The 24,411-nt window shown below is 37.9% G+C and overlaps 1 protein-coding gene across 1 annotated transcript; it reads left to right on the forward strand.

The window, feature by feature from the left end:
• Positions 1-644: 644 nt before the first annotated feature.
• Positions 645-23,380, forward strand: phf11 (PHD finger protein 11). The gene is made up of 18 exons (XM_063498338.1): positions 645-843; positions 12,588-12,692; positions 12,778-12,911; positions 13,043-13,077; positions 13,166-13,269; positions 13,507-13,577; positions 13,689-13,738; positions 13,826-13,905; positions 13,996-14,018; positions 15,530-15,600; positions 15,694-15,782; positions 15,900-15,919; positions 16,241-16,275; positions 16,373-16,425; positions 16,702-16,861; positions 19,573-19,962; positions 22,447-22,518; positions 23,275-23,380. The coding sequence occupies exons 1-18, from the start codon at positions 691-693 to the stop codon at positions 23,349-23,351; spliced, it is 1,722 nt and encodes a 573-aa protein (XP_063354408.1). The 5' UTR covers positions 645-690; the 3' UTR covers positions 23,352-23,380.
• Positions 23,381-24,411: the final 1,031 nt, after the last annotated feature.

Below are 24,411 nucleotides of genomic sequence, written 5' to 3' on the forward strand. Positions count from 1 at the left end.
TAAATAAATAACAAAACAAACAAACAAACAAAAAAATCGTAGTAAGGAACTAACATACCCCTTTCATTGAAATGTGGTATTTGACAGACACCCACACACACACTATTTACGGCTTTTGGAACCCCATAAGAAACTTTTCTAAAATAGTATTAAGGATCATTTCCTTAGATAGACAAAGGGTTGAACCGTGAACTAATATAGGTTGCAATGTAGGTTGCTTTTGCCTCCACTTTTTTCCTAGCCAGAGAACATTTTTTTATTACTCATTTTTTAAAAACACCTTTAAAAAATACAAAATATTGTATTATTATCGAATAATATCATAGCTCTATAGTAAATATTCACCGGAAATAATAAGCCGATAATAAATCTTATTTGGTGAGTAGCCAAAGGTTAGTTAGTTAGTTTTTTCTTGTCGGGTATTAAAGTGAAGGTAACCTAAATGTTTTTAAAATTATTAAATAATCTCTCTATATATATATGTAGTATTTATTTATAAAATAGTTATCCAAAGAAGATAGATATTAGTCGCAATTTCGCATCAGTTTCTCTCTCCGTCGATTGAAATGCGTTTCCATGCGGTGGTGACTGAAAGGATGTTTCTGATAGAACCTGGCAACCCCAAAGAAATGGGCGGCGAAGTAGGTAAGAAATCGTTTTTGAACAGCAGCGCTGATTCAACATGGACGCATGCGAGCAAGCCTGATAGAAAAAGTGGAAGCGGTGTGTTTGTTGGTAAAAATGAGCAGAGTGGCCTGCATACTTTGTCAGCGGTCCAAAGAGACGAAGATAACCGGAGCCTTGTCGACTAAAGATGAAGTCACGGCTCACCAGAACTGCCTGGTAAATACAAGCACGCTTTTTTGTTCTTCGTCTTTATTTCGTGTGTAACGACGAGGACATGAGTCACCGCTCAGGACAGCGGTTAAGTCCACAACTTAACTGTCGACAAGAAGTGTGGAAAAGTTATAAAAATAACGCACACGAGTAATTTTTCCTGACGCCTTTAATTTCCTCATGCCACCTTTGATAAACGTATAAATTTATTCATGCGTATAAAACTGGTGTCAAGCCAGCCTCCAATTCCAGCATTGCAGTCAAGCCAGCCTCCAGTTTGTTTTCTGTTCCCCGTCTATTCAAAGTATTACTGGAATGGATGTGGAAACCGGATTTCAAAATAAAAGCCAACTTCGAGTGAATTATCAGATATTTTAAGAACATAATAACAAATAATTTAGACTTGTACATTATTAGCGCCCTGTCAATATCAAAGCCATCTTATTTTGGATTTCAAAGTAAAAGCCCTGTGAATTTAGATTTTTGAACTACTCTTTCAATGACTTCAGAATACTCTTAAAAGCAAAAGTCATATTTCCAAAGAGTAGTTGCATTTTGTATCAACACTATCCACCCACAGCAATTAGAAATTGCCCATATTTGACCGACTCTTTTAACTATTTCAAAATGCTCTAAAATGGAAAATTCCTGTTTCCACAGGGTAATTCCTGCTTAGATCAACACTATACAACGCCACAGTGATACCATATCAATATCAAGTTATTCTGATTTTGCTTTCAAAAATAAAAGCCTTTTCAAATTGCACATATTTGACCGACTCTTTAAATGATTTCAAAATGCTCTAAAATGGAAAATTGCTGTTTCCACAGGGTAATTCCACTTTAGATCAACAGTATCCAACCCCACAGTGATACCATATCAATATCAAGTTATTCTCATTTTGCTTTCAAAAATAAAAGCCTTTTCAAATTGCACATATTTGACCGACTCTTTAAATGATTTCAAAATGCTCTAAAATGGAAAATTGCTGTTTCCACAGGGTAATTCATCTTTAGATCAACAGTATCCAACCCCACAGTGATACCATATCAATATCAAGTTATTCTCATTTTGCTTTCAAAAATAAAAGCCTTTTCAAATTGCCCATATTTGACCGACTCTTTTAATGATTTCAAAATGCTCTTAAATGGAAAATTCCTTTTTCCACAGGGTAATTCCACTTTAGATCAACAGTATACAACCCTACATTGATACCATATCAATATCAAGTCATTCTGATGTTGCTTTCAAAAATAAAAGCCCTTTCAAATTGTCCATAATTGACCTAACTTTCAGTGATTTCAAAATGCTCTAAAATGGAAAATTCCTGTTTCCACAGGGTAATTCCACTTTAGATCAACAGTATACAACCCCATAGTGATACCATATCAATATCAAGTCACTCTGATTTTGCCTTCCAAAAAAAAAGCCTTTTCAAATTGCCCGTAGACGACCTACTCTTTTAATGATTTCGAAATGCTCTTAAATTGAAATTTGCTATTTCCACAAGATGAATCCATGTTAGATCAAACGTATCCAACCCCACTATGATACCATATCAATTTTGAGTCAGGCTGATTTTGCTTTCCAGTATAAAAGCCTTTTCAAATTGACCATAAAAGATATACTCTTTTAACGATTTCAAAATGCTCTTAAATTAAAATATGCTGTTTCCACAGGATAATTCCACTTTAGATCAACAGTATCAAACCCGACAGTACAACCATGTAAATTTCAAGTTGGTCTGATCTTGCCTTTCAAATTAATGGCCCATCGAATTTGCCCATATGTGATATACTCTTTCAATTATTTCAGAATGTTTTAAAAATGAAAATTGCTGTTTCCACGGGATAATTTCACTCAAGATCGACAGTGTACACTATCACAGGGATATCAAGTCAATTTCAAGTCACCTTGATTTTGCCTTTCAAAGTAATGGCCCGTTGAAATTGCCCATGTATGACCCACTCTTTCACTGACTTCAGAATCCCATTAAAAGCAAAGTTGCTGTTTCCACAAGATCATTTCACTCTACATTGACAGTATACAACCCCACAGTTTTATCACATCAATATCGTAATTATAATTGTTTATTTGGTACTTTTAATAATTAAACGCGGATGCTGTTAACAGGACAATTACTATTTCCACTAAGTAACTGGAGTTCATGCAAACCATACACAACCTCTACAGTGGTAACATCTCAATCTCAAATCAATCTCTTTTGCATTTCAGAGTAAAAGCCTTTAGGAGCTTGTCTTTCCATAACTTCAGAATGGCATTAAATGGAAAGTTCCAGCTTCCACGAATTAATACCAGTTCATGCCAACACATAACATTGCATATAATCTAACAGTGGAGTTGGTGATCATACTTTTTGGTGACTTCAGAATGCTGTTAAATAGAAAATCCCTGTTCCTACGGACTAATTTTTCTCTAAATCAATAATATACTCCCTCAAAGTTGTACACTGTGAAAATCAAGTCTTTCTTATTTTGGATTTAAAAATAATTGCCCTGGAAATGTTTTACAAGCTGTTTTGTAATTTCTTTATTTTCTGGGAAAACTGAGGATCAAAGATATGAAAGGGCAAAGGCACTGATATTTAATAACTAATACAATATCAGTGCCTGGAGCTCAAATGTCAGTAATAAGGCATGACGGATGCACAGGAATTAATAAAGATCATTACTGGGATTAAGGGGACAGGCAACCAGTCAGCAGCCTTAATATACAGTATATGAGGTTTATAAAATTCTCAAAAGGATTCAGTTTGCAGCTCTCCATTTCCTCTTCCACACCAAGCAATGGTCTCCAAACATCACTAAGCCGTGTTGATCCTTTTCCTTGACTGTATTTTGTGGCTTTAAACCTGACAAACACCCCCAACTTGACTATGACTTCTGGCCTGGTTATGCTACATACAACTTGAGAAACTAGACCAGGGCAAGGAAGGTTACAGGTGATGGTGGTATCAGCCAGTGTTCTCAGGTCTAGCCCAGTAAAATCCACAATCTGTTTCTGAAGCCAGACAAGATGCTTGTGTTATGGAACTTATTTTGTCTTCCACGAATTAATACCAGTTCATGCCAACACATATCATTGCATATAATCTAACAGTGGAGTCGGAACAGTTTTTATAAAAAACCAGAGGTGCCAGACAATGCCTTCCATACAAAAACAATAATTACAATAATTTTTCTGATCACAGAGAAAAATTCCTAGCTCATCTGCTATTTGTATGAGAATTGAAAAGCCCCCATGCTGCTCAGTAATGTTCCAGAAATGCTGTTCCCGAACCTGACAAAGTTGTGTTGTTTCTGTCGAACCAGCTCTGTTTTCTCTATATTCAAATTTTTAACTTTGTAATCTTATGCACTAGAGCTGATTTAACAGCTAAAAATTTTACTTTACCGTGTGCTTGGTTAGCACTGTTGCCTCACAGCAAGAAGGTCCTGAGTTCAATTCCACCATCAGGCCGGGGTCTTTCTGTGTGAAGTTTGCATGTTCTCCCCGTGTTTGCGTTGGTTTTCATTTTCCTCTCCATTTTCCTCCCACAGTCCAAAGACATGCAGTTTGTGGGGATAGGTTAATTGATTAATCCAAACTGCCCATAGGTGTGAATATGAATGTGAGCGCAAATGATTGTCTGTCTCTGTGTGTTAGCCCTGCAACAGACTGGCGACCTGTCCAGGGTGTACCTTGCCTCTGGCTATATGTACCCTGCGTCTCCCTGGGATATGCTCCAGCACCCCCCACATCCCTGGATAGTATAAGTGGAAGAGAATGGATGGATGAAGCTAACTGATTCTACAGTATTTATAAAAGTCTTCAGTTGCAGAAATTAATATTAGACTTCTTTTTAAGGACCTTTTCAACATTTTCATTTTATACATGTTTACATGAAGCAGTATTGTTTGGAAACACTAGAGATTTTGTTCCAGTCCATTGCTATTGCTATATATCTTTTATCTATATATTTATCTATGACACTAGATCACACGAATCAATTAGCTAAATTAAAATCATAATGCCATGGTGACCTGTAATATTCGGCTTCAAAATTCAAACATAACACAATTACCAAAGGCCTTCGAAACATGGTGTCTAACCAGATACTTGCTGAGAACAACATTGCCTTGGCCCTGGTGTGAGTCAGTAGATGTTTTAAATTGCAGTCTCAGATAAATGAGAATTTGGCTCCCTGGGACTTTCATCTCGCATGATGGCATTTGGCTGATAGTTCTTAAACCGTGATGATGTTGACTTCATCAATACAGGAGCCAGACAAAATAAGTTCCATAACACAAGCATCTTGTCTGGCTTCAGAAACAGATTGTGGATTTTACTGGGCTAGACCTGAGAACACTGGCTGATACCACCATCACCTGTAACCTTCCTTGCCCTGGTCTAGTTTCTCAAGTTGTATGTAGCATAACCAGGCCAGAAGTCATAGTCAAGTTGGGGGTGTTTGTCAGGTTTAAAGCCACAAAATACAGTCAAGGAAAAGGATCAACACGGCTTAGTGATGTTTGGAGACCATTGCTTGGTGTGGAAGAGGAAATGGAGAGCTGCAAACTGAATCCTTTTGAGAATTTTATAAACCTCATATACTGTATATTAAGGCTGCTGACTGGTTGCCTGTCCCCTTAATCCCAGTAATGATCTTTATTAATTCCTGTGCATCCGTCATGCCTTATTACTGACATTTGAGCTCCAGGCACTGATATTGTATTAGTTATTAAATATCAGTGCCTTTGCCCTTTCATATCTTTGATCCTCAGTTTTCCCAGAAAATAAAGAAATTACAAAACAGCTTGTAAAACATTTCCAGGGCAATTATTTTTAAATCCAAAATAAGAAAGACTTGATTTTCACAGTGTACAACTTTGAGGGAGTATATTATTGATTTAGAGAAAAATTAGTCCGTAGGAACAGGGATTTTCTATTTAACAGCATTCTGAAGTCACCAAAAAGTATGATCACCAACTCCACTGTTAGATTATATGCAATGTTATGTGTTGGCATGAACTGGTATTAATTCGTGGAAGCTGGAACTTTCCATTTAATGCCATTCTGAAGTTATGGAAAGACAAGCTCCTAAAGGCTTTTACTCTGAAATGCAAAAGAGATTGATTTGAGATTGAGATGTTACCACTGTAGAGGTTGTGTATGGTTTGCATGAACTCCAGTTACTTAGTGGAAATAGTAATTGTCCTGTTAACAGCATCCGCGTTTAATTATTAAAAGTACCAAATAAACAATTATAATTACGATATTGATGTGATAAAACTGTGGGGTTGTATACTGTCAATGTAGAGTGAAATGATCTTGTGGAAACAGCAACTTTGCTTTTAATGGGATTCTGAAGTCAGTGAAAGAGTGGGTCATACATGGGCAATTTCAACGGGCCATTACTTTGAAAGGCAAAATCGAGGTGACTTGAAATTGACTTGATATCCCTGTGATAGTGTACACTGTCGATCTTGAGTGAAATTATCCCGTGGAAACAGCAATTTTCATTTTTAAAACATTCTGAAATAATTGAAAGAGTATATCACATATGGGCAAATTCGATGGGCCATTAATTTGAAAGGCAAGATCAGACCAACTTGAAATTTACATGGTTGTACTGTCGGGTTTGATACTGTTGATCTAAAGTGGAATTATCCTGTGGAAACAGCATATTTTAATTTAAGAGCATTTTGAAATCGTTAAAAGAGTATATCTTTTATGGTCAATTTGAAAAGGCTTTTATACTGGAAAGCAAAATCAGCCTGACTCAAAATTGATATGGTATCATAGTGGGGTTGGATACGTTTGATCTAACATGGATTCATCTTGTGGAAATAGCAAATTTCAATTTAAGAGCATTTCGAAATCATTAAAAGAGTAGGTCGTCTACGGGCAATTTGAAAAGGCTTTTTTTTTGGAAGGCAACATCAGAGTGACTTGATATTGATATGGTATCACTATGGGGTTGTATACTGTTGATCTAAAGTGGAATTACCCTGTGGAAACAGGAATTTTCCATTTTAGAGCATTTTGAAATCATTAAAAGAGTCGGTCAAATATGGACAATTTGAAAAGGCCTTTGTTTTTGAAGGCAACATCAGAATGACTTGATATTGATATGGTATCACTGTGGGGTTGTATACTGTTGATCTAAAGTGGAATTACCCTGTGGAAACAGGATTTTTCCATTTTAGAGCATTTTGAAATCCCTGAAAGTTAGGTCAATTATGGACAATTTGAAAAGGCTTTTATTTTTGAAAGCAACATCAGAATGACTTGATATTGATATGGTATCACTGTGGGGTTGTACACTGTTGATCTAAGGAGGAATTACCCTGTGGAAACAGGGATTTTCCATTTTAGAGCATTTTGAAATCACTGAAAGTTAGGTCAATTATGGGCAATTTGAAAAGGCCTTTATTTTGGAAAGCAACATCAGAATGACTTGATATTGATATGGTATCACTATGGGGTTGTATACTGTTGATCTAAAGTGGAATTACCCTGTGGAAACAGGGATTTACTATTTTAGAGCATTTTGAAATCGTTAAAAGAGTCGGTCAAATATGGGCAATTTGAAAAGGCTTTTATTTTTGAAAGCAACATCAGAATAACTTGATATTGATATGGTATCACCGTGGGGTTGTATACTGTTGATCTAAAGTGGAATTACCCTGTGGAAACAGGGATTTACTATTTTAGAGCATTTTGAAATCGTTAAAAGAGTCGGTCAAATATGGGCAATTTGAAAAGGCTTTTATTTTTGAAAGCAACATCAGAATAACTTGATATTGATATGGTATCACCGTGGGGTTGTATACTGTTGATCTAAAGTGGAATTACCCTGTGGAAACAGGATTTTTCCATTTTAGAGCATTTTGAAATCATTAAAAGAGTCGGTCGTATATGGGCAATTTGAAAAGGCCTTTATTTAAGAAGGCAACATCAGAATAACTTGATATTGATATGGTATCACTGTGGGGTTGTATACTGTTGATCTAAAGTGGAATTACCCTGTGGAAACAGCAATTTTCCATTTTAGAGCATTTTGAAATCACTGAAAGTTAGGTCAATTATGGACAATTTGAAAAGGCCTTTATTTTGGAAGGCAACATCAGAATAACTTGATATTGATATGGTATCACTATGGGGTTGTATACTGTTGATCTAAAGTGAAATTACCCTGTGGAAACAAGAACTTTCCATTTTTGAGCATTTTGAATCGTTAGAAGATTAAGTCAAATATCTGCAATTTCAAAGAGCCATTACTTTGAAAGGTAAAATCAGACTAAAGAAAAAAGCCTAAATTATATGTTATTATGTTCTTAACATATCTGTTAATTCACTCGAAGTTGGCTTTTATTTTGAAATCCGGCTTGACTGCAAGTCTCGAACTGGAGGCTGGCTTGACACAAGTCATATACAAACTTTACAGCATTTTAAAGATGAGTTCTGTTGCAATAGCTGTAACATTAAAATGCGACGATTAACACTAATCGGCACAGTTTGTGCCATATATGCTTCTCATGGCATCACAGTGATGAAGGTGGTACGTTCTTAAAAAGCAGGAAAACACTGCCATAACTGATTTCCAAGGGTTCCATGTATTTTTATGTGTAATGTAATGTCATGATTTACAAAGGGCTTACACATAAAATCAAGAAATTAACTGTTTTTCAAGTATCTTTATGACCCTGTTATATTATAATTACATTCTAACCAATCTAGTCCTTTTTGGCCACTTAAAATATCTTTATTGAACTGTTGCTATATTTGTTGCAGTTTCTGCTGTCCTCCTGGCTCCTCTTAAAAAGCCTTTTTTTTTTTTGTCAGCGTCAATGAGACTTTTTAACTGGACAAATAAAAGATATATAAAAGTCATTTTGCCAAAAACTGATTGCAGCTTCTACCTTGTGGCTCAAGATGACTTTATATCATTCATGAGAGATACATTTGACATAGTAACGGCCAACAAGTTATTTATAACAGTTTAAATACAGGCAATCACTTTTTTTTGGCAAATACTGGAACTCTGTTTTTGGTAGGCAATCGCTTTTTGGCCCAGCAAACTCAAAAGGCCTGAAAGACCACAGAAGACAACTAAAGTGTGTGATCACAAATTCTTTCTTTGGTCGAGAGAAAAAAAAAACTTTATAACATCTAAACAAGTAAGTTGGCGTAGTATTGTCTAGGGGAACCCCAGGTTCATGAATGGAGATGCAGACGGTTTACGAGGTGCACACTGCCGATTACACTCAAGAACATGAAGGTCAGATTAGACTTTGCCAGAAAAATGTCAGCAAAAGAGCCTGCACATCGTGAGCTGAAGCATACTACATTATCTATGTTTTGTTGTGAGCTTGGCCAGCAGTAGTGTTTACTGATGATGGGATTGCCGATAGAAGCGGCAGGATAAACTGTGAAGAGTACAGGGCTACACTCTCAGCTCAGATTCAGCCAAATGCTGCCAAACTGATCGCACAGCACTTCTGAGTGAATGAATAATGACCCAAAGTGTTCTGCCAAAGCAGTATACTTAGTGTCAAGTCAGTCACCTGATCTCAGCCTAATGCTTTTTTATTTACTGAAGGCACAGCCACGCACAAGGTGTCTGCACTCAAGGCTTAGCAGAGGATCTTGACCGAGGAAACATGACATTTGGTGGCTTGTTTATGAATTTTAAGTATCGGCTTACTTAGTCTAATAAACCAAATCTATTATTTTAAATGATTATATCTAAGTGTACAGTAGGGCTGCCACAAACGATTATTTTGATAGTCGACTAGTCACCGATTATTTTTGCGATTAGTCGACTAATCAGATCATGCATCGATTGGACGTAAAACGTACAGCTTATTGCACCAGCAGCATCTGCTCTTATATAACTATTAGCTTACAGCTTTAAGTGTTTAAGGTATGTGCTAACTAAAAATAAAGACAAGGTGATACTTTATTAAATTTTAATGACATTTGCAGATTGTTTCGGTGAAGTTTAATAAACTCCTTGCTATCTAAATATAACAGGACACCGGAGTAAATTCTCGAGCATCTCACACTTCTGATAATCAGTTGTCTGCTTGGCGTTTATTCAGCTGTGTAAAAACTATAACTTTAATCTCAGCCAAACCGATTTACTCAGGAACAAATAAAATACTAAAAAAAGCCAAACAATAACATTTTTAAGTTATCTAAGTGACTTATATATGTTTAATCTGAGTAGCGAAAGACAGCGGTGGGTTTGAAAACGATTTGCCGGGAGTCCGGTGTTCTCACGGGCTCTAGTGAGCCTTGCCCCCGGCTAGCTATCGAGCTAGTGGGTAGCAGACGTCTCCGAAAACGTCGGAGCGCTTTTGAAAATATGTGGTGTCTTGATAAACTGAGCAGATATTTGAGGTTTACACAGTTACATTCTAGCCTGAAAATATGTTAAACGTTTATTTTGTGACCCAGAAAGAATAATAAGAGTAATATTAAAACTTAACTAGCTGCCGCCATTGTTAGAAACTGAAATGGGCTGCGCTATGAATTCTGGGACAGAGCTACTTCACCTGAGTGAAGTTGGCCCCCCCACCTTCTTCAAATCCAACAAAAGTGGTATCAAACGTTTGTGCTACGTTTGTGCTGGTTTGTGCTGCAAAAATTTTCGTTTGTGCTGCTATCATTTTAAAGATATTCAAGAAAATTTCTAGAGGTCATCAGAGGTCAACCAGCCCCCCCACATTAATGGAATCAAACAAAACTGGTGTCAATCAACTGTGCTACGTTTGTGCTGGTTTGTGCTGCTAAAATTGTCGTTTGTGCTGCCTCTGTTTTAAAGATATTAATGAAAATGTAAAGGTCAAAAGGTCAACCAGCCCCCCCACATTACCCAAATCAAACAAATTTGATGTCAAACGTTTGTGCTACATTTGTGCTGCAAAGATTTTCGTTTGTGCTGCTATCATTTTAAAGATATTAATAAAAAATCCTAGAGGTCATCAGAGGTCAACCAGCCCCCCCACATTACCCAAATCAAAGAAAAATGATGTCAAACATTTGTGCTACGTTTGTGCTGCAAAAATTTTTGTTTGTGCTGCTATCATTTCAAAAATATTAATAAAATAATGTCCTGATGCGTGCTCAATCATCTAGGGAAGTAAATTCCAAAAGGTTGATTCTGTTCATCCGGACATTTTCAGTGGAAGAAACGTTTTGTCACTCATCCAGGTGACTTCTTCAGTCTCAGCTGACTGCAGGTTTCCCCAACCTTATAAACAGTACATTTGCACAGTGAAGGAAACTAGCACCACTGAATGAACAATGGGCTGGGGGGTTAATTCCATGATTGTTAGTATGCAAATTCTTATGACCATTGATCAACGACTACTAATCAAAGACACAGATTCTCGAATGGCCATGAGTACCATTCACAGAGAGTTGGGGAATGGCTGCAATCACAGCATTGTAAGATGGCGAAAGATGTACCCTTGGGCCCCCCTTCTCGATTCAGAGATGGTCAGTGTTGGGAAACATTCATGTAACAAAGTGTTTTGCAGGTTACCTCTGTGGTGGCCATCTTGTTTTTCCAGTAAAGAGGAGGCCTGCCTCAATTGTAGCTCCTTTATAGGCCAGTCTGAATTGAGAAGGCGTGGTCTTTAGAGTATTTAAAGGGAGCAGGAAATGGATTGGGGGCCATTTTGAGACGTTGTTGTCTGTATGTGCATGATATTGGCATATTGGTTGACCTCTGATGACCTCTAGGATTTTTAATATCTTTAAAACAGAGGCAGCACAAACGAAAATTTTTGCAGCACAAACCAACACAAACGTAGCACAGTTGATTGACACCAGTTTTGTTTGATTCCATTAATGTGGGGGGGCTGGTTGACCTCTGATGACCCCTGGAAATTTTTATTAATATCTTTAAAATGATAGCAGCACAAACGAAAATTTTTGCAGCACAAACCAGCACAAACGTAGCACAAACGTTTGATACCACTTTTGTTGGATTTGAAGAAGGTGGGGGGGCCAACTTCACTCAGGTAGCTACTTCTTCTTCTTCGGGGTTTAACGGCAGCTGGCATCCTTGTACATGCAGTGCTGCCATCTTCTGTTTCAGTCCGTTATTACACTCTTAAATCCTACTACTTATTCCTGCGTCTTTTGTGATCTTACAAAGCTTCAAACGACGCGTCGACTATTAAATCAGTCGTCGACGATTTTGATAGTCGACGTAATCGTGACTAGTCGACTAATCGTGGCAGCCCTAGTGTACAGCCATGTTTTTATTACTTTTTAAAAAAAAAAATACACTTCAAGAGGGGACACTTGCACAAGCACATGTGTTTACACATACTTACCTGGATTACGTTAACCTTTTTTGAGTTGCTTTAGGGCAATGCCATATTTATGAACTCACAAGTTTAGGGTAGATGTAGCTCAGGAGGTAGAGCAGGCCATCTGCTAATCTGAAGGTTGGCGGTTCAATCCCTGGGTTCAATCCCGGCTCCTCCAGTCCAAGTCCAGTCCTCCAGGGCCAAGTTGCTTCAATGTGTCCCCTGAAGTGTGAATGTTGGATAGAAAGTACTTAAGCATAGAAGAAAAGTGCTTGGGTGAATGAGTCATGCTGCATAAAGTGCTTTGAGTGGTAAGGTAGAGTAGAAAAGCCCTCTGTAAGAACCAGTCCATTTACCGTTTTTCTACTTCATGCTCATTTATGTCCTTCACATGAATTTCGTGTTGTTTGTTATTTCCAGTTATTTTCTGCTGGTATCTTTTGCCGGGATTCACCACAGTTTGATGACCTGTTTGGTTTCTCGGTGGGGGATGTGCTGAATGAGGTGAAACGAGGAAGCAAGCTGGTAAATATATTGGAAATTGTGTGATTTAAAGTATGGTGCGCACTGGGAGCAATGTTTAAATGTCTTACTCCTTTGTTTGCATTAGACCTGTAACCACTGTAAGAAAAGGGGAGCCACTGCTGGGTGTGAAGTCAAACGCTGCAAAAAGTCCTACCATTACCCGTGTGCTCTTAAAGAGGGAGCGACGACTATTGAAGATGACGACCAGGGGCGCTATGTGTCAGTTTAACAGATCTGCTTAATTGCCTGTCCAAAAAGATATTCAGTTACCCTAAAAATAAAAACTCCTGCTGTGCACTGTTTGGGACAATTGTAGTTCTAAAAATGTGTTTTATGTGTTTTTCTAACAGGATATACTGCTCATCTCACTCTGAGCAGCAAACACGTAAGTTTTGAATTTTTATCCTTTATCCTGTCACCATTTATTCAGTGTATGACAGACTTTGATTTTCATTTTTATTTCTCATGACCAGAAAAAAGTGCTTCAACAAATGAGTTTGCCTCTTCCACCAAAAAGCCCAGAACCTCCAAAAAACTCAAAAACTCCCCAAACCCCAACGCACCTGGACCATCTAAGGTTAGATTTATGGATTTATGGATTAAAGTATTTTATATTGTAAGGTAAAAGTGTGTACAGTAACACATGAGCAAGCATTTGGTGACAGTTAGAAGGAAAAACTCCCTTTTAACAGGAAGAAACCTCCACCAGTGGAAGAGAGCCAGAGATTATCATCATTAACCTGCGAGCTATGTGGTGCATTTGTGTGTGCGTTCTCCTCTGTTATAAATAACCAATCTGTTTTGTTTTCATGAGGTATGTTGCCTAACCTGTGAGAAGAGAGAAGGTAATATCAGCTTGGAAAGTTTGTCTAATAGCATTGTTATGTGAGTATTTACAAACATCTTTTTTTCCCCCTTTTTTTGACTTATTTGTCTACGATTTAATTTTTCTGTTTCTTATGTATCACATTGTAATTAGCAGATGTGCGTTTTTAGGTCATATTGTGACAAACATGCTCCTGCGTCACTTAAGAAGAACACCGACGGTAAGTGTTGCCCAGAGAGATTGACATTTACTATGAAGTCGTTATTTTTTCATTGTGCCAAATACTAAATTGCTTTGTAATTGACAGGAGAAGGTACCGCAGCTGGATCCTCTGTACACAGCAATGACTCCAGCTCATCTAACAGTACAATGTGTAGTTCTTCCAAGGTATTGTTCACAGTCACTTAAAGTTTTTTAGTTCTATTTTCAAGTTTGCTTGTTATTTTTACAGTTTTTTTGTCTTTGCTTTTTAAACAGAGACGGTTGAGTGACTGTGACAAGTAAGTATGGGATGCTCGCTATTTCTTGAACAATAATTTTACGTTCAGAATTTTGGCTAGAATATCACCCTTATATCTAATATTGTAGCTTAAATGTTCATTTTACAAGTCTGTACAGTTCGATCCTTCGTTCTTTCTTACTTTAAACAACTTCACACTTAAAACCCCAGTTGTTTTTTTTCACCCACAAAACAAGTCAGGAACTCAAGTGGTTCTATATAGTCTTAAGTCACTGCTCATTTCTTTATATTTTGCTAGGAAATGGGAAATAGGCCCATTTTAGACCCGCAATATTGGATAAGGAAAAGAGAATGAATAGCTGGAAATGTCAATGTTTGTCAATTTATTTTCAATCTTGTAATTTATTTAAGTATTCTACAGGAATAATTCTCCAGGCTTCTTGCCAATCAGAAACCTTCCAGGTGGTATTGTATGGTGGATGAAAATCTGCCTTTTCTAGATTTATGTTCTATCGTTTTTGGCAAAATCCCCAAAACGACTGGCTGAAATGCAGCCACAAATTATGACCGATCTACACCAGATCAGTGTAGACTGCCCCTCTCTCCTGACCTCCTCCAAACATACTGGACAACATTTTACCAATTTGAATTCATTACTCCATAAGACCTGTTAATTTCCTTCCTGTTTCACGTCATTAATAATGGCTTTTTGATAGCCACACTGAGACCATTTCTGATGACGCTGTGGTGAACAGTAGATGGATCATCTGGACCAGATGCATCTCTCAGGTCTGGATGTGACATGACATGACTTGCCCATACTGGAAGTACTGTGCATCTGCTGTAGACAGCTTTTAAGCCCCTCCATGTGTGCTGTTTCCTCAAATTTTTTTAAGGATGCACTGCACACCATGTTGAGATTTGCCAAGTTTTCAGCTACAATCTCTTTGGGAATAACCTTGCTGGTGCAAAAAATAAATAAATAAAATTTTATACCCTTCAAACTGTTTTACACATATTTTATAAAAATCCTTGGTATTTTACATAGATTCAACTAAAGAAGCGGAAACAAATTGTGGGCGTGAGGCGGGGGGTGTTTGCAACAGGCAGCTAGTAACAAAGTGCCTGAAAATACAATTTAAAATGGGTTCACTGGTTTATCCCTTAAGGTAAGTGCACTTTTTAAGCTTGAATGATTCATAGATTAGTGTTAAGGGGTTTAACAAACAAAAGAAACATTCATCTGAAAATGCCCAGGTTTAAGGACTGGACTGGAAATGAGTGATAAAGCAGCCAATATCTGAAGAAAAACTTTGAAAGGCTTCAGAAAGCCTGGAGAGCTATTGCTCAAGATCACTTTAAAAAATAACAACAAACAACAAAATAACATTTCTGCTTGACAATATAAAGAAACGAGAAGAGCAAATTGTGTCCTGTCGGTTACAATAAAAATGGTGCAAACCTTTTTTTTTTTTTTTTCTTCTTCTTATATATTTTCCCTGGTTATCCACCAGCAGATACAGTTGTCATGATTCCTTACCTTTGTTACAGGCAGGAGGAGACCCTCTTGAAACGTAAGCCTCATCGCTGGAAGAGGAGACTCTCCGATTCTTCAAATTCAGGTCAACCCCGTTGCAAGAGAAGAAAATGTAACCTCTGTGGGCTTATCACTCTTTAGCTAACAAACCCCTTTCTTTTATCTTATATATATATAGTTGACAATGACAATAACACTCCAATGGATATATATGCCCCATTAGAGTCGGATATAGATGAAAATGCAAACTCCGTTCCAGAGCTCGAAGTACGCCTAATCATTCATTAATTCTTCAATAACATCACTGTATGCTCAATATGTCTAATAATTTGAAGTCTCCATCTTTGTCCTGTCATGTGTTGATTTCTCTTCTCGTGATGGCAGACTGTGCCTGAGGTTATCAGGTAGGTTTTGCTAGTTTTGGAGGGGTTTCTGCAGGGGGGGGGAGTGTCTCATTAATATTTGTAATTCTACATTATATGTATATAAAATGATGAAAAAGTTGTCCAGAGTTAACCAGTAAAGCTAATTACCTGCAAGTTTCAGTAAATTGCAGCCTATCAAAGCACCACCAAAAGGCACAAACATGTCTTATGAATGCAATTACCCCTATGAAATCTTAGTTATTCCCCAAAGGGCTTTTGCTTGAATACTTTTTCTTTTCTTGGTCTGTAAAAAATGTCAGCAGAGGGTCATTTTTTGAAATTATATTCTCCACTTTACAGAAGAGACACCAAGAGTCCTGCTGGGTCTTTATCAGGTAAGCAGTCGCTGATTCAGTGTGTATAGTTTGCTAAATATTTTTTTAAAGATATAAATATTTATTTTTTCAAACTCCTCTTGTCTGGTTCTTTTAGGAAATCGCATTGGGGATGAATTTAATGATGAAGACGACACAATCATAGAATCAGTGAGTTCTCTGATATTGTGTTAATCTTTCTCTTTAGCAGCTATAAATGGTCTTTTTTTTGGTTATACGTTTAATATTTGGCAATTTAGAACTATGAAGATTTGGTCTTCTATATATATCTCTATCTCTCTCTCTTTATTTATATCTCTCTCTATCTATAGATAGCTATAGATAGAGAGATATATATATATATAGATTTTGTCACTAAAGGAAATCCCTCTTTTTGCATGGGATTCATATGAGGTGTGATGAGGTGTGTTTTCTTTGTCTTCTGAGGATGCTGAGTCAGTGAGTCTGCTGCTTCCCGTAACGATCTGCATACAGACCCAGTCACTTACAATGTCAGCTGGTGAACTCTCACCTCAGACTGAATCTGCTCCACATGAAGACGTTCTGGTTAATGCAGATGTAGAGCCGGTCGTAGATAAACACGAGGGTAAGGTTTCTCCTACTGGGACTGATCAAATGTTTTATAAGACCAGAGAGCTTTGATAATGAGTACACAGCAGTTAGGCAAAACTTTTATCTGACTACAAAGACGCCTGTATAGCCTGGGTGGGCTACTATAGGGAACAAGAATTGCCTCTGAAAGTTGATGTGTTTGAATTTGAAAAATGGGAAGTTTAAGGATTTGAGTGGCTTTGACAAGCCCAGTGATAACAAGACTGGGTCTTGAAAACGGCAGGTCCTCTGGGCTGTGTCCCTACAGTGGCTTGCAAAATTATTCGGCCCCCTTGAACTTTTCCACATTTTGTCACATTACAGCCACAAACATGAATCAATTTTATTGGAATTCCACGTGAAAGACCAATACAAAGTGGTGTACACGTGAGAAGTGGAACGAAAATCATACATGATTCCAAACATTTTTTACAAATAAATAACTGAAAAGTGGGGTGTGCGTAATTATTCAGCCCCCTGAGTCAATACTTTGTAGAACCACCTTTTGCTGCAATTACAGCTGCCAGTCTTTTAGGGTATGTCTCTACCAGTTTTGCACATCTAGAGACTGAAATCCTTGCCCATTCTTCTTTGCAAAACAGCTCCAGCTCAGTCAGATTAGATGGACAGCGTTTGTGAACAGCAGTTTTCAGATCTTGACACAGATTCTCGATTGGATTTAGACACCAGACAGGTCAGGGATAAAGTTATTGAGAAATTTAAAGCAGGCTTAGGCTACAAAAAGATTTCCCAAGCCTTGAACATCCCACGGAGCACTGTTCAAGCGATCATTCAGAAATGGAAGGAGTATGGCACAACTGTAAACCTACCAAGACAAAGCCGTCCACCTAAACTCACAGGCCAACAAGGAGAGCGCTGATGAGAAATGCAGCCAAGAGGCCCATGGTGACTCTGGACGAGCTGCAGAGATCTACAGCTCAGGTGGGGGAATCTGTCCATAGGACAACTATTAGTCGTGCACTGCACAAAGTTGGCCTTTATGGAAGAGTGGCAAGAAGAAAGCCATTGTTAACAGAAAACCATAAGAAGTCCCGTTTGCAGTTTGCCACAAGCCATGTAGGGGACACAGCAAACATGTGGAAGAAGGTGCTCTGGTCAGATGAGACCAAAATGGAACTTTTTGGCCAAAATGCAAAACGCTGTGTGTGGCGGAAAACTAACACTGCACATCACTCTGAACACACCATCCCCACTGTCAAATATGGTGGTGGCAGCATCATGCTCTGGGGGTGCTTCTCTTCAGCAGGGACAGGGAAGCTGGTCAGAGTTGATGGGAAGATGGATGGAGCCAAATACAGGGCAATCTTGGAAGAAAACCTCTTGGAGTCTGCAAAAGACTTGAGACTGGGGCGGAGGTTCACCTTCCAGCAGGACAACAACCCTAAACATAAAGCCAGGGCAACAATGGAATGGTTTAAAACAAAACATATCCATGTGTTAGAATGGCCCAGTCCAAGTCCAGATCTAAATCCAATCGAGAATCTGTGACAAGATCTGAAAACTGCTGTTCACAAACGCTGTCCATCTAATCTGACTGAGCTGGAGCTGTTTTGCAAAGAAGAATGGGCAAGGATTTCAGTCTGTAGATGTGCAAAGCTGGTAGAGACATACCCTAAAAGACTGGCAGCTGTAATTGCAGCAAAAGGTGGTTCTACAAAGTATTGACTCAGGGGGCTGAATAATTACGCACACCCCACTTTTCAGTTATTTATTTGTAAAAAATGTTTGGAATCATGTATGATTTTCCTTCCACTTCTCACGTGTACACCACTTTGTATTGGTCTTTCACGTGGAATTCCAATAAAATTGATTCATGTTTGTGGCTGTAATGTGACAAAATGTGGAAAAGTTCAAGGGGGCCGAATACTTTTGCAAGCCACTGTATATCCAATAGTTATTTCCTACCCAAGGTGGTCTAAGGAAGGACAACCAGTAAAAAGGCAACAGCATTAAAGGCACCCAAGGTCTGTGTAGTCCAGTCACACAGGAGAAAAGCTACAGTCGCACAAACTTGAAGGCTATGGATTGCAGTTACAACAGCCATAGGCTATATATAAAAGAAGGAAGTAGCTTTGTGGTGTAAAAAGGACTATCCTGATTGCAAAAAAAAGAGGAATATAAAATTTGTTTTCTAGAACTTTAAGCACTTGTTGGTGAGCTTATGATCTCAGCAAGTAGTTTAACACAATTGCACATCTATGGGATCTGCTGACAAAATGAGACCCATCCATGAGGCCATGCCTTGCAGCTTAAAGGAGCTGCTACTGTCATATTGGTTCTCAGGAAACCTGCTGAGGGCTTGTGGAACCCCTGCCTTGACAGCTCAAAGGTGTTACTGTGGCACAAAGCAGATCTAATATTAAGGCAGGTGATTTTAATCTTGTGGCTGATTAATCTTTATGATTTTTATGAATAAGAAGTCGCACTACAAAGGTATTTCACATTTATAAAACACAAAGTTAAGGTTATGTGCAAGCTTTGTTTGAAAAAGCACACAATGAAATTATTAAGATACATTCACTGAAAAACTTAGAAAGAAGAAATGTGCCATGTCAAACACTTATCTAGAAAGCTTAGGAAGTTGCTGTTGCATGAAATGTGTAGATTTTTTAAGAATCAGACAGGAGTAAGGGTTTTGAAATGATAAAAAGCTGGGATGACTTATAGAACTAACTCTCTTCTTAGGGTCCAGTCCTGAGCAGAACGCTGTCCAAACCCCGGGTCAACTCACCGGTGGAGCCTCTGTCTCACGCCCAAGCTCCACTGCCCCCCCTCCCTCTCCTGGCCAGTCCAAATCTCCCCCTCCATACTTCACCTCCCTGAAGTCTCATACTTCACCTCCCTGCACTAGCTCGGCCATAGCCCTGGCTCCGCCTGAACGCGCCAGTGTATCCATTAACTCCTCCTCTTTCTCTCCTGTGGCACTTCCCTCAAGTCCAGAGCCCAAAATTGACTCCAGCAGCTTCTGGAAAAGCTGTAATGCAGCGGGATGTACAGAGGCCATCTTCACTGACTTCCTTGATGGCATGAAAAATATCTCCAGCAAAATCCAGTCAGATCAGGCCAGCCAGGAGGGTAAGGGTGCATGACACTTATGAGACTCTGGCTGTATCCCAATTCAGGGTCTGCAGCCTTAAAGGCTGCATTTTAAGGCCGATTACGTCACAGCGGCGTGCCGAAGGCTGTCCCAATTCAAAGGCTGCTCGAAATGCGGCCCTCAAATGCGTCCTTCATTTCCTGAATTTTAAGGCTGTGGCGGTGTAGACTTCGTGGCCCAACATATCCCACAATTCATAGCGCAGCAGTCGGTGTGGATAATTTTGCCGCAGACGGCAGAAGCGGAGCGGCCGAAGAGTAAACTGTTAAACGTAAGTACTGAATATTATGTCACTTATTTATGTGCAAATGTTTAATAATGAGGAACATTAAAACATTACTGTTGGCCAGATGTCGGCAAAGTTATTTGCCATTAGCGATGTTTGTACTTTCAGCGTTTACTTGGTTTTAAAGCCTTTAAAATATAATAATACAATAGCTGACCTTAATCTTACAGAGAATGTGATGATTTTATGGATAATTAAAGTCAGTCATATATCCACAAACACAACAAGCTGAAAGTCAGTGATGCTGCTCGGTTTGCAGTCCTGAATATCACGGCACAAGCAGGATTCACTGCACTGTTAATGTTAGCTATGTTATATTGCTGCCTCTGTTCGGTGGTGTCGAGCCAAACGGACTTTAACGTGTGTTTGAACGAGCTGACGGTTCACTCGTTAAGCTGAAAGAAAGATGCTTTAATCACAGGAGTCACACATGTGTCCACTGTACCATCTGGGAACTCTTCTTGTTTAGCACTCGTAATAACACAAACACTAAATCCTCCTTCTCTTGTGCTGTTTTGTAGCAGTGTATACACCTGAGACTGTCACCTGTCTGTCTGTCCTGCACTCTCTCTCTTTCTTTCTTTATAAACATGTGTTTATAAGTTACACTTGTGTTTGAATCCTGCAGCTTATCACACATTTGATTTCCATGTGTGACAACTGCAAGTGTCCAGAGTGAGGACAGACTGAGGGACCCACTGCTGCACATCATCTGTGAGGCTTTGCACCCCTGATGATCCACCAGGACAAACTCAGCAGTGTGTGAGGAAGAGGAGGAGGAAGAGCCAGCAGCAGCTGACAGATGGAGAGAATAGACAGATTGTTCCCTGTTTGTGAAGGACTGCTAGAAAAGTTTAAAAGAACTAATTGTCTGTCCTGAATCAGTCTTATTAGGTAATGTTCAAATAATGTTATCATTCCAGTGTTTTCAGTGTGGGAGAAAGTACTCAGGGCCTTCAAGGTAAACACTATGAAAGGCAGCAACAAGTTTAATATTCAGAAACCTAAAGTATGTATCAGCAGCAGAATGGACCTAAAAATAAATGTTTGTTTCAGTTCTATGAAGCTTTGAGTATTTTGGATTAGTAGTACTGGTGTGTTTGTTGCATCATATTGTTGTAATTGTTTATACACTTTATATATTTTGAGGTAAGTTGATCTATAGTGTTACATCATATTCTATAAGGATGTTATGTGTTTGTTTACTTTCTGCCCAGTTTGACCCATTTAGCAGAGGTCAGCCTGTTTAAGGCTCTGATATCTATTCTGTATGACTTAAAGCAGTTATGACATGGTATGATTTTCTCACCCAATAAAGGAATATTTAATATATCAGTCTACTCTTCATTTTATCAGACACAGTTATCACAGCTCGTACATTTTCTTTTTATACATATATGTAAGCATTGAGCCAAATTTAGTAATGTCAACATACTGAAGGAACAACATTTGTCTCTTATATATAATACACCTATATATACACTGTCAAAGATACTTGTCTTTGAGTGAAGATTTAAGGTGATAGGACATATAAATAACTGCAACTTGAATCTTTACTGAAGCTCAGTATCAGACACAGAGTTCACTCACATGAATTTCACTCACATGTGCTGTACCAGTGTACCTGCACATGTGATGTGACAATAGAAGTGATTTGATTTGAGAGTTCAAACTCACTGCTGTAATAACTTATAATGATTAATATAATAACTATAATATTGGCCATGTCATATTTACACTGACTTTAGTCTCATGAACAACATTAGCTAATTGTTATTTACTAGCTAATCTTAAATGACTGTTCAGTACAGATATGAAGCACAACAATCATGTTTTACAGTCCTGTGGTCTCAGCCTCAGATACTTATTAAATCACACAAAGCTCATGTAGAAACAAACACACGAACAAAATATGTTCTCCTTCATTTCTGTCAACCACACGTTTCCAGCTATCATGGTTGCTAAGCAACCTGGGCAGCGCGACAGAGGCTAGACCGTCCCATTTCACAAGCCTCGCACTTCCGGCCTTAGCGGTCTTTGAGTACGCGGCCCTTGAGGATCGTTGAGGCTGCGTACTTTAAGGCTGCAGACCCTGAATTGGGATACAGCCTCTGTCTGACCTTTTTTAATGTTTTAAACTGGGGATTGTGAAAATTGTAATTTTTTTTCTCCACAGAATATGATCTTGCACTGTCAGTGATGGCAGCTTCTGGAAAACTGTCAGAATTTGTGGCTAAGCAGCAGGAAGGTAAAGTACACACTACTGCTCTAGGGGTGTGGTATTAGTTGGCCGATTACAATCTTTGGTTAACAGTAGTTAATGTCTGCTTCATTGATAGCATTTCAAGAGACTTCAACAGATGACCTATAGATACTCATAGCATTTACAATACCATGGAAACTGTGTATTGATATATTCTGTAATTCAATTAGAAAAAAAATGACACAACCATGGTCAGTGGAAACCAAAATCTACAACTGTATAAGGGCGTAATTCAAATATCAAGTTAATCAAGTTTAAAAATTGCAATGACAGGCTGATCCAACCTGTGTCCTAATGTGGCTGATTAGACACCATCTGACATCTGGGCATGCTTATTAGACATTGGGGATTGTGTCACTGAGCTCCTGGACACTTTGCAGAGATATATGGCAGGACCAGATGCACCTCTCAAGTCCTTTGCCAGGTCTTTGATGGGTTTTTTTCTTAATGATGTGATTTTCAGATACTGTTCATCTGCTGCAGGTTGTTTTTTTTCCCTTTAAGCCTGCAACTGTTTTTGTCCTCCATTAGTCAAGTTTCCGCAAATCTATTAAGGACACAGTGCACAGCATTACTGAAATGCCAAGTTTCCAGCTAAAAGCTCTTTGGGAACTATTTCAGCAGTTTGAAAAAAAAAAAAACATACTGTAGAAATAATTGCTATTAAGTCGTTTTACTTTTAAAAGATGTTTCTCCTTTTTTTAATTGTAATCACTAAATGACAGTTCACTGTGGTTACAGAGCTACAGAAGAAACAAATGGAACTGCAGAAGGCAGCGGCAGCGATGAAAGATGTCGTCTCAGCACTGAGAAAATGAGCTGATGAGCAGCTACTGAGTATTAGCTATTAAAGCTAGGTTTTTTTGTCTGTGATTACATTTTTAACATTTTATAAAAATAAAAAAAATATTTATACTTTTATATGGAGTAGGCCTTAATATGAATGTTATTTTAGCTGAGTGAAAAACTGAAATGATTCAGGATTTTTTTTTTTTTGCTGTATTTGAGTTGCTAAAAATGTTTGTTTTTTTGTAATTCAAGACTGTTCTTTTTTTTCTATATTTTCATTGTACAATACAAAGATTTATATCAAAATGTATCCCACAAGATTCTTGAACTGTAAAAAAAAAACTGAAAAAGGTTTACCATATAATGTTTAAGGAATTTCTATGTTCACAGTGTCTGTTTTTTCTTATGTTATTTATCAAAGAGGAGTTTTAAAAAGTAAAATGTTTTAAGACAGTAATGACAGTATGCCAGAGATGTGTTGGAGTAATCACTTGAAGTTAAGTTACTTGAGCAGTTTTATTTTTATTTTTTTTTTTTTTCCATACTCTTATCATTTTATATTTTTCATTTTTGCAGAAAGTGTTAACATGTTCTGGTTTACTGGCACCCCAAAGAAAAACCTGATGTGCTGTTTTTCTGACTTTACTATGATTAAAAAAAACAACAAAAAAAAACAGTTTTTTTTCTCCATTTTGTCTCATTGAGAAGTTTACAGATAACAAAAAGATCAAGGTGTTTTTATTTATTTGCATAGGTTAGATAATTTAACTGGCACTTCATAACCTTCAGTTTCAAATATCTTTAAAAAATATTCACAGCAGTAGTGCAGAAGTTACAAAAGCCACTTTATAAATGCTTATACTGTAAAATTCTCTTTTCAAAATACAGATTGAAATCTAAGAAAGGTCACATGCCTTAAACTGGATTCATATGTTTCTGGTTTGTGTGAACTGACAACCAGGCATGTTTAACTGCCTGTAAATATAAATTATGGTGCTTTAGCTGCTTATAATAATTCAATCTAACATATGGAATCTGATAATCAAGAATGAAATGCAAAAAATTGTAAAGATTAAACCCAAGTTCCCA

The sequence above is a fragment of the Pelmatolapia mariae genome, linkage group LG16_19 (assembly GCF_036321145.2).
Source record: "Pelmatolapia mariae isolate MD_Pm_ZW linkage group LG16_19, Pm_UMD_F_2, whole genome shotgun sequence".
NCBI classification, from domain to species: domain Eukaryota; kingdom Metazoa; phylum Chordata; class Actinopteri; order Cichliformes; family Cichlidae; genus Pelmatolapia; species Pelmatolapia mariae.

What these genes read in the sequence shown, in the direction of transcription:
- phf11 (XM_063498338.1), top strand. Translation starts at nt 691, where the DNA reads ATGCGAGCAAGCCTGATAGAAAAAGTGGAAGCGGTGTGTTTGTTGGTA. An exon ending in CTCCGATTCTTCAAATTCAG is followed by an intron (nt 15,601 to 15,693) that starts GTCAACCCCGTT and finishes ATATATATATAG; the next exon opens with TTGACAATGACAATAACACT. An exon ending in TGTGGCTAAGCAGCAGGAAG is followed by an intron (nt 22,519 to 23,274) that starts GTAAAGTACACA and finishes CTGTGGTTACAG; the next exon opens with AGCTACAGAAGAAACAAATG.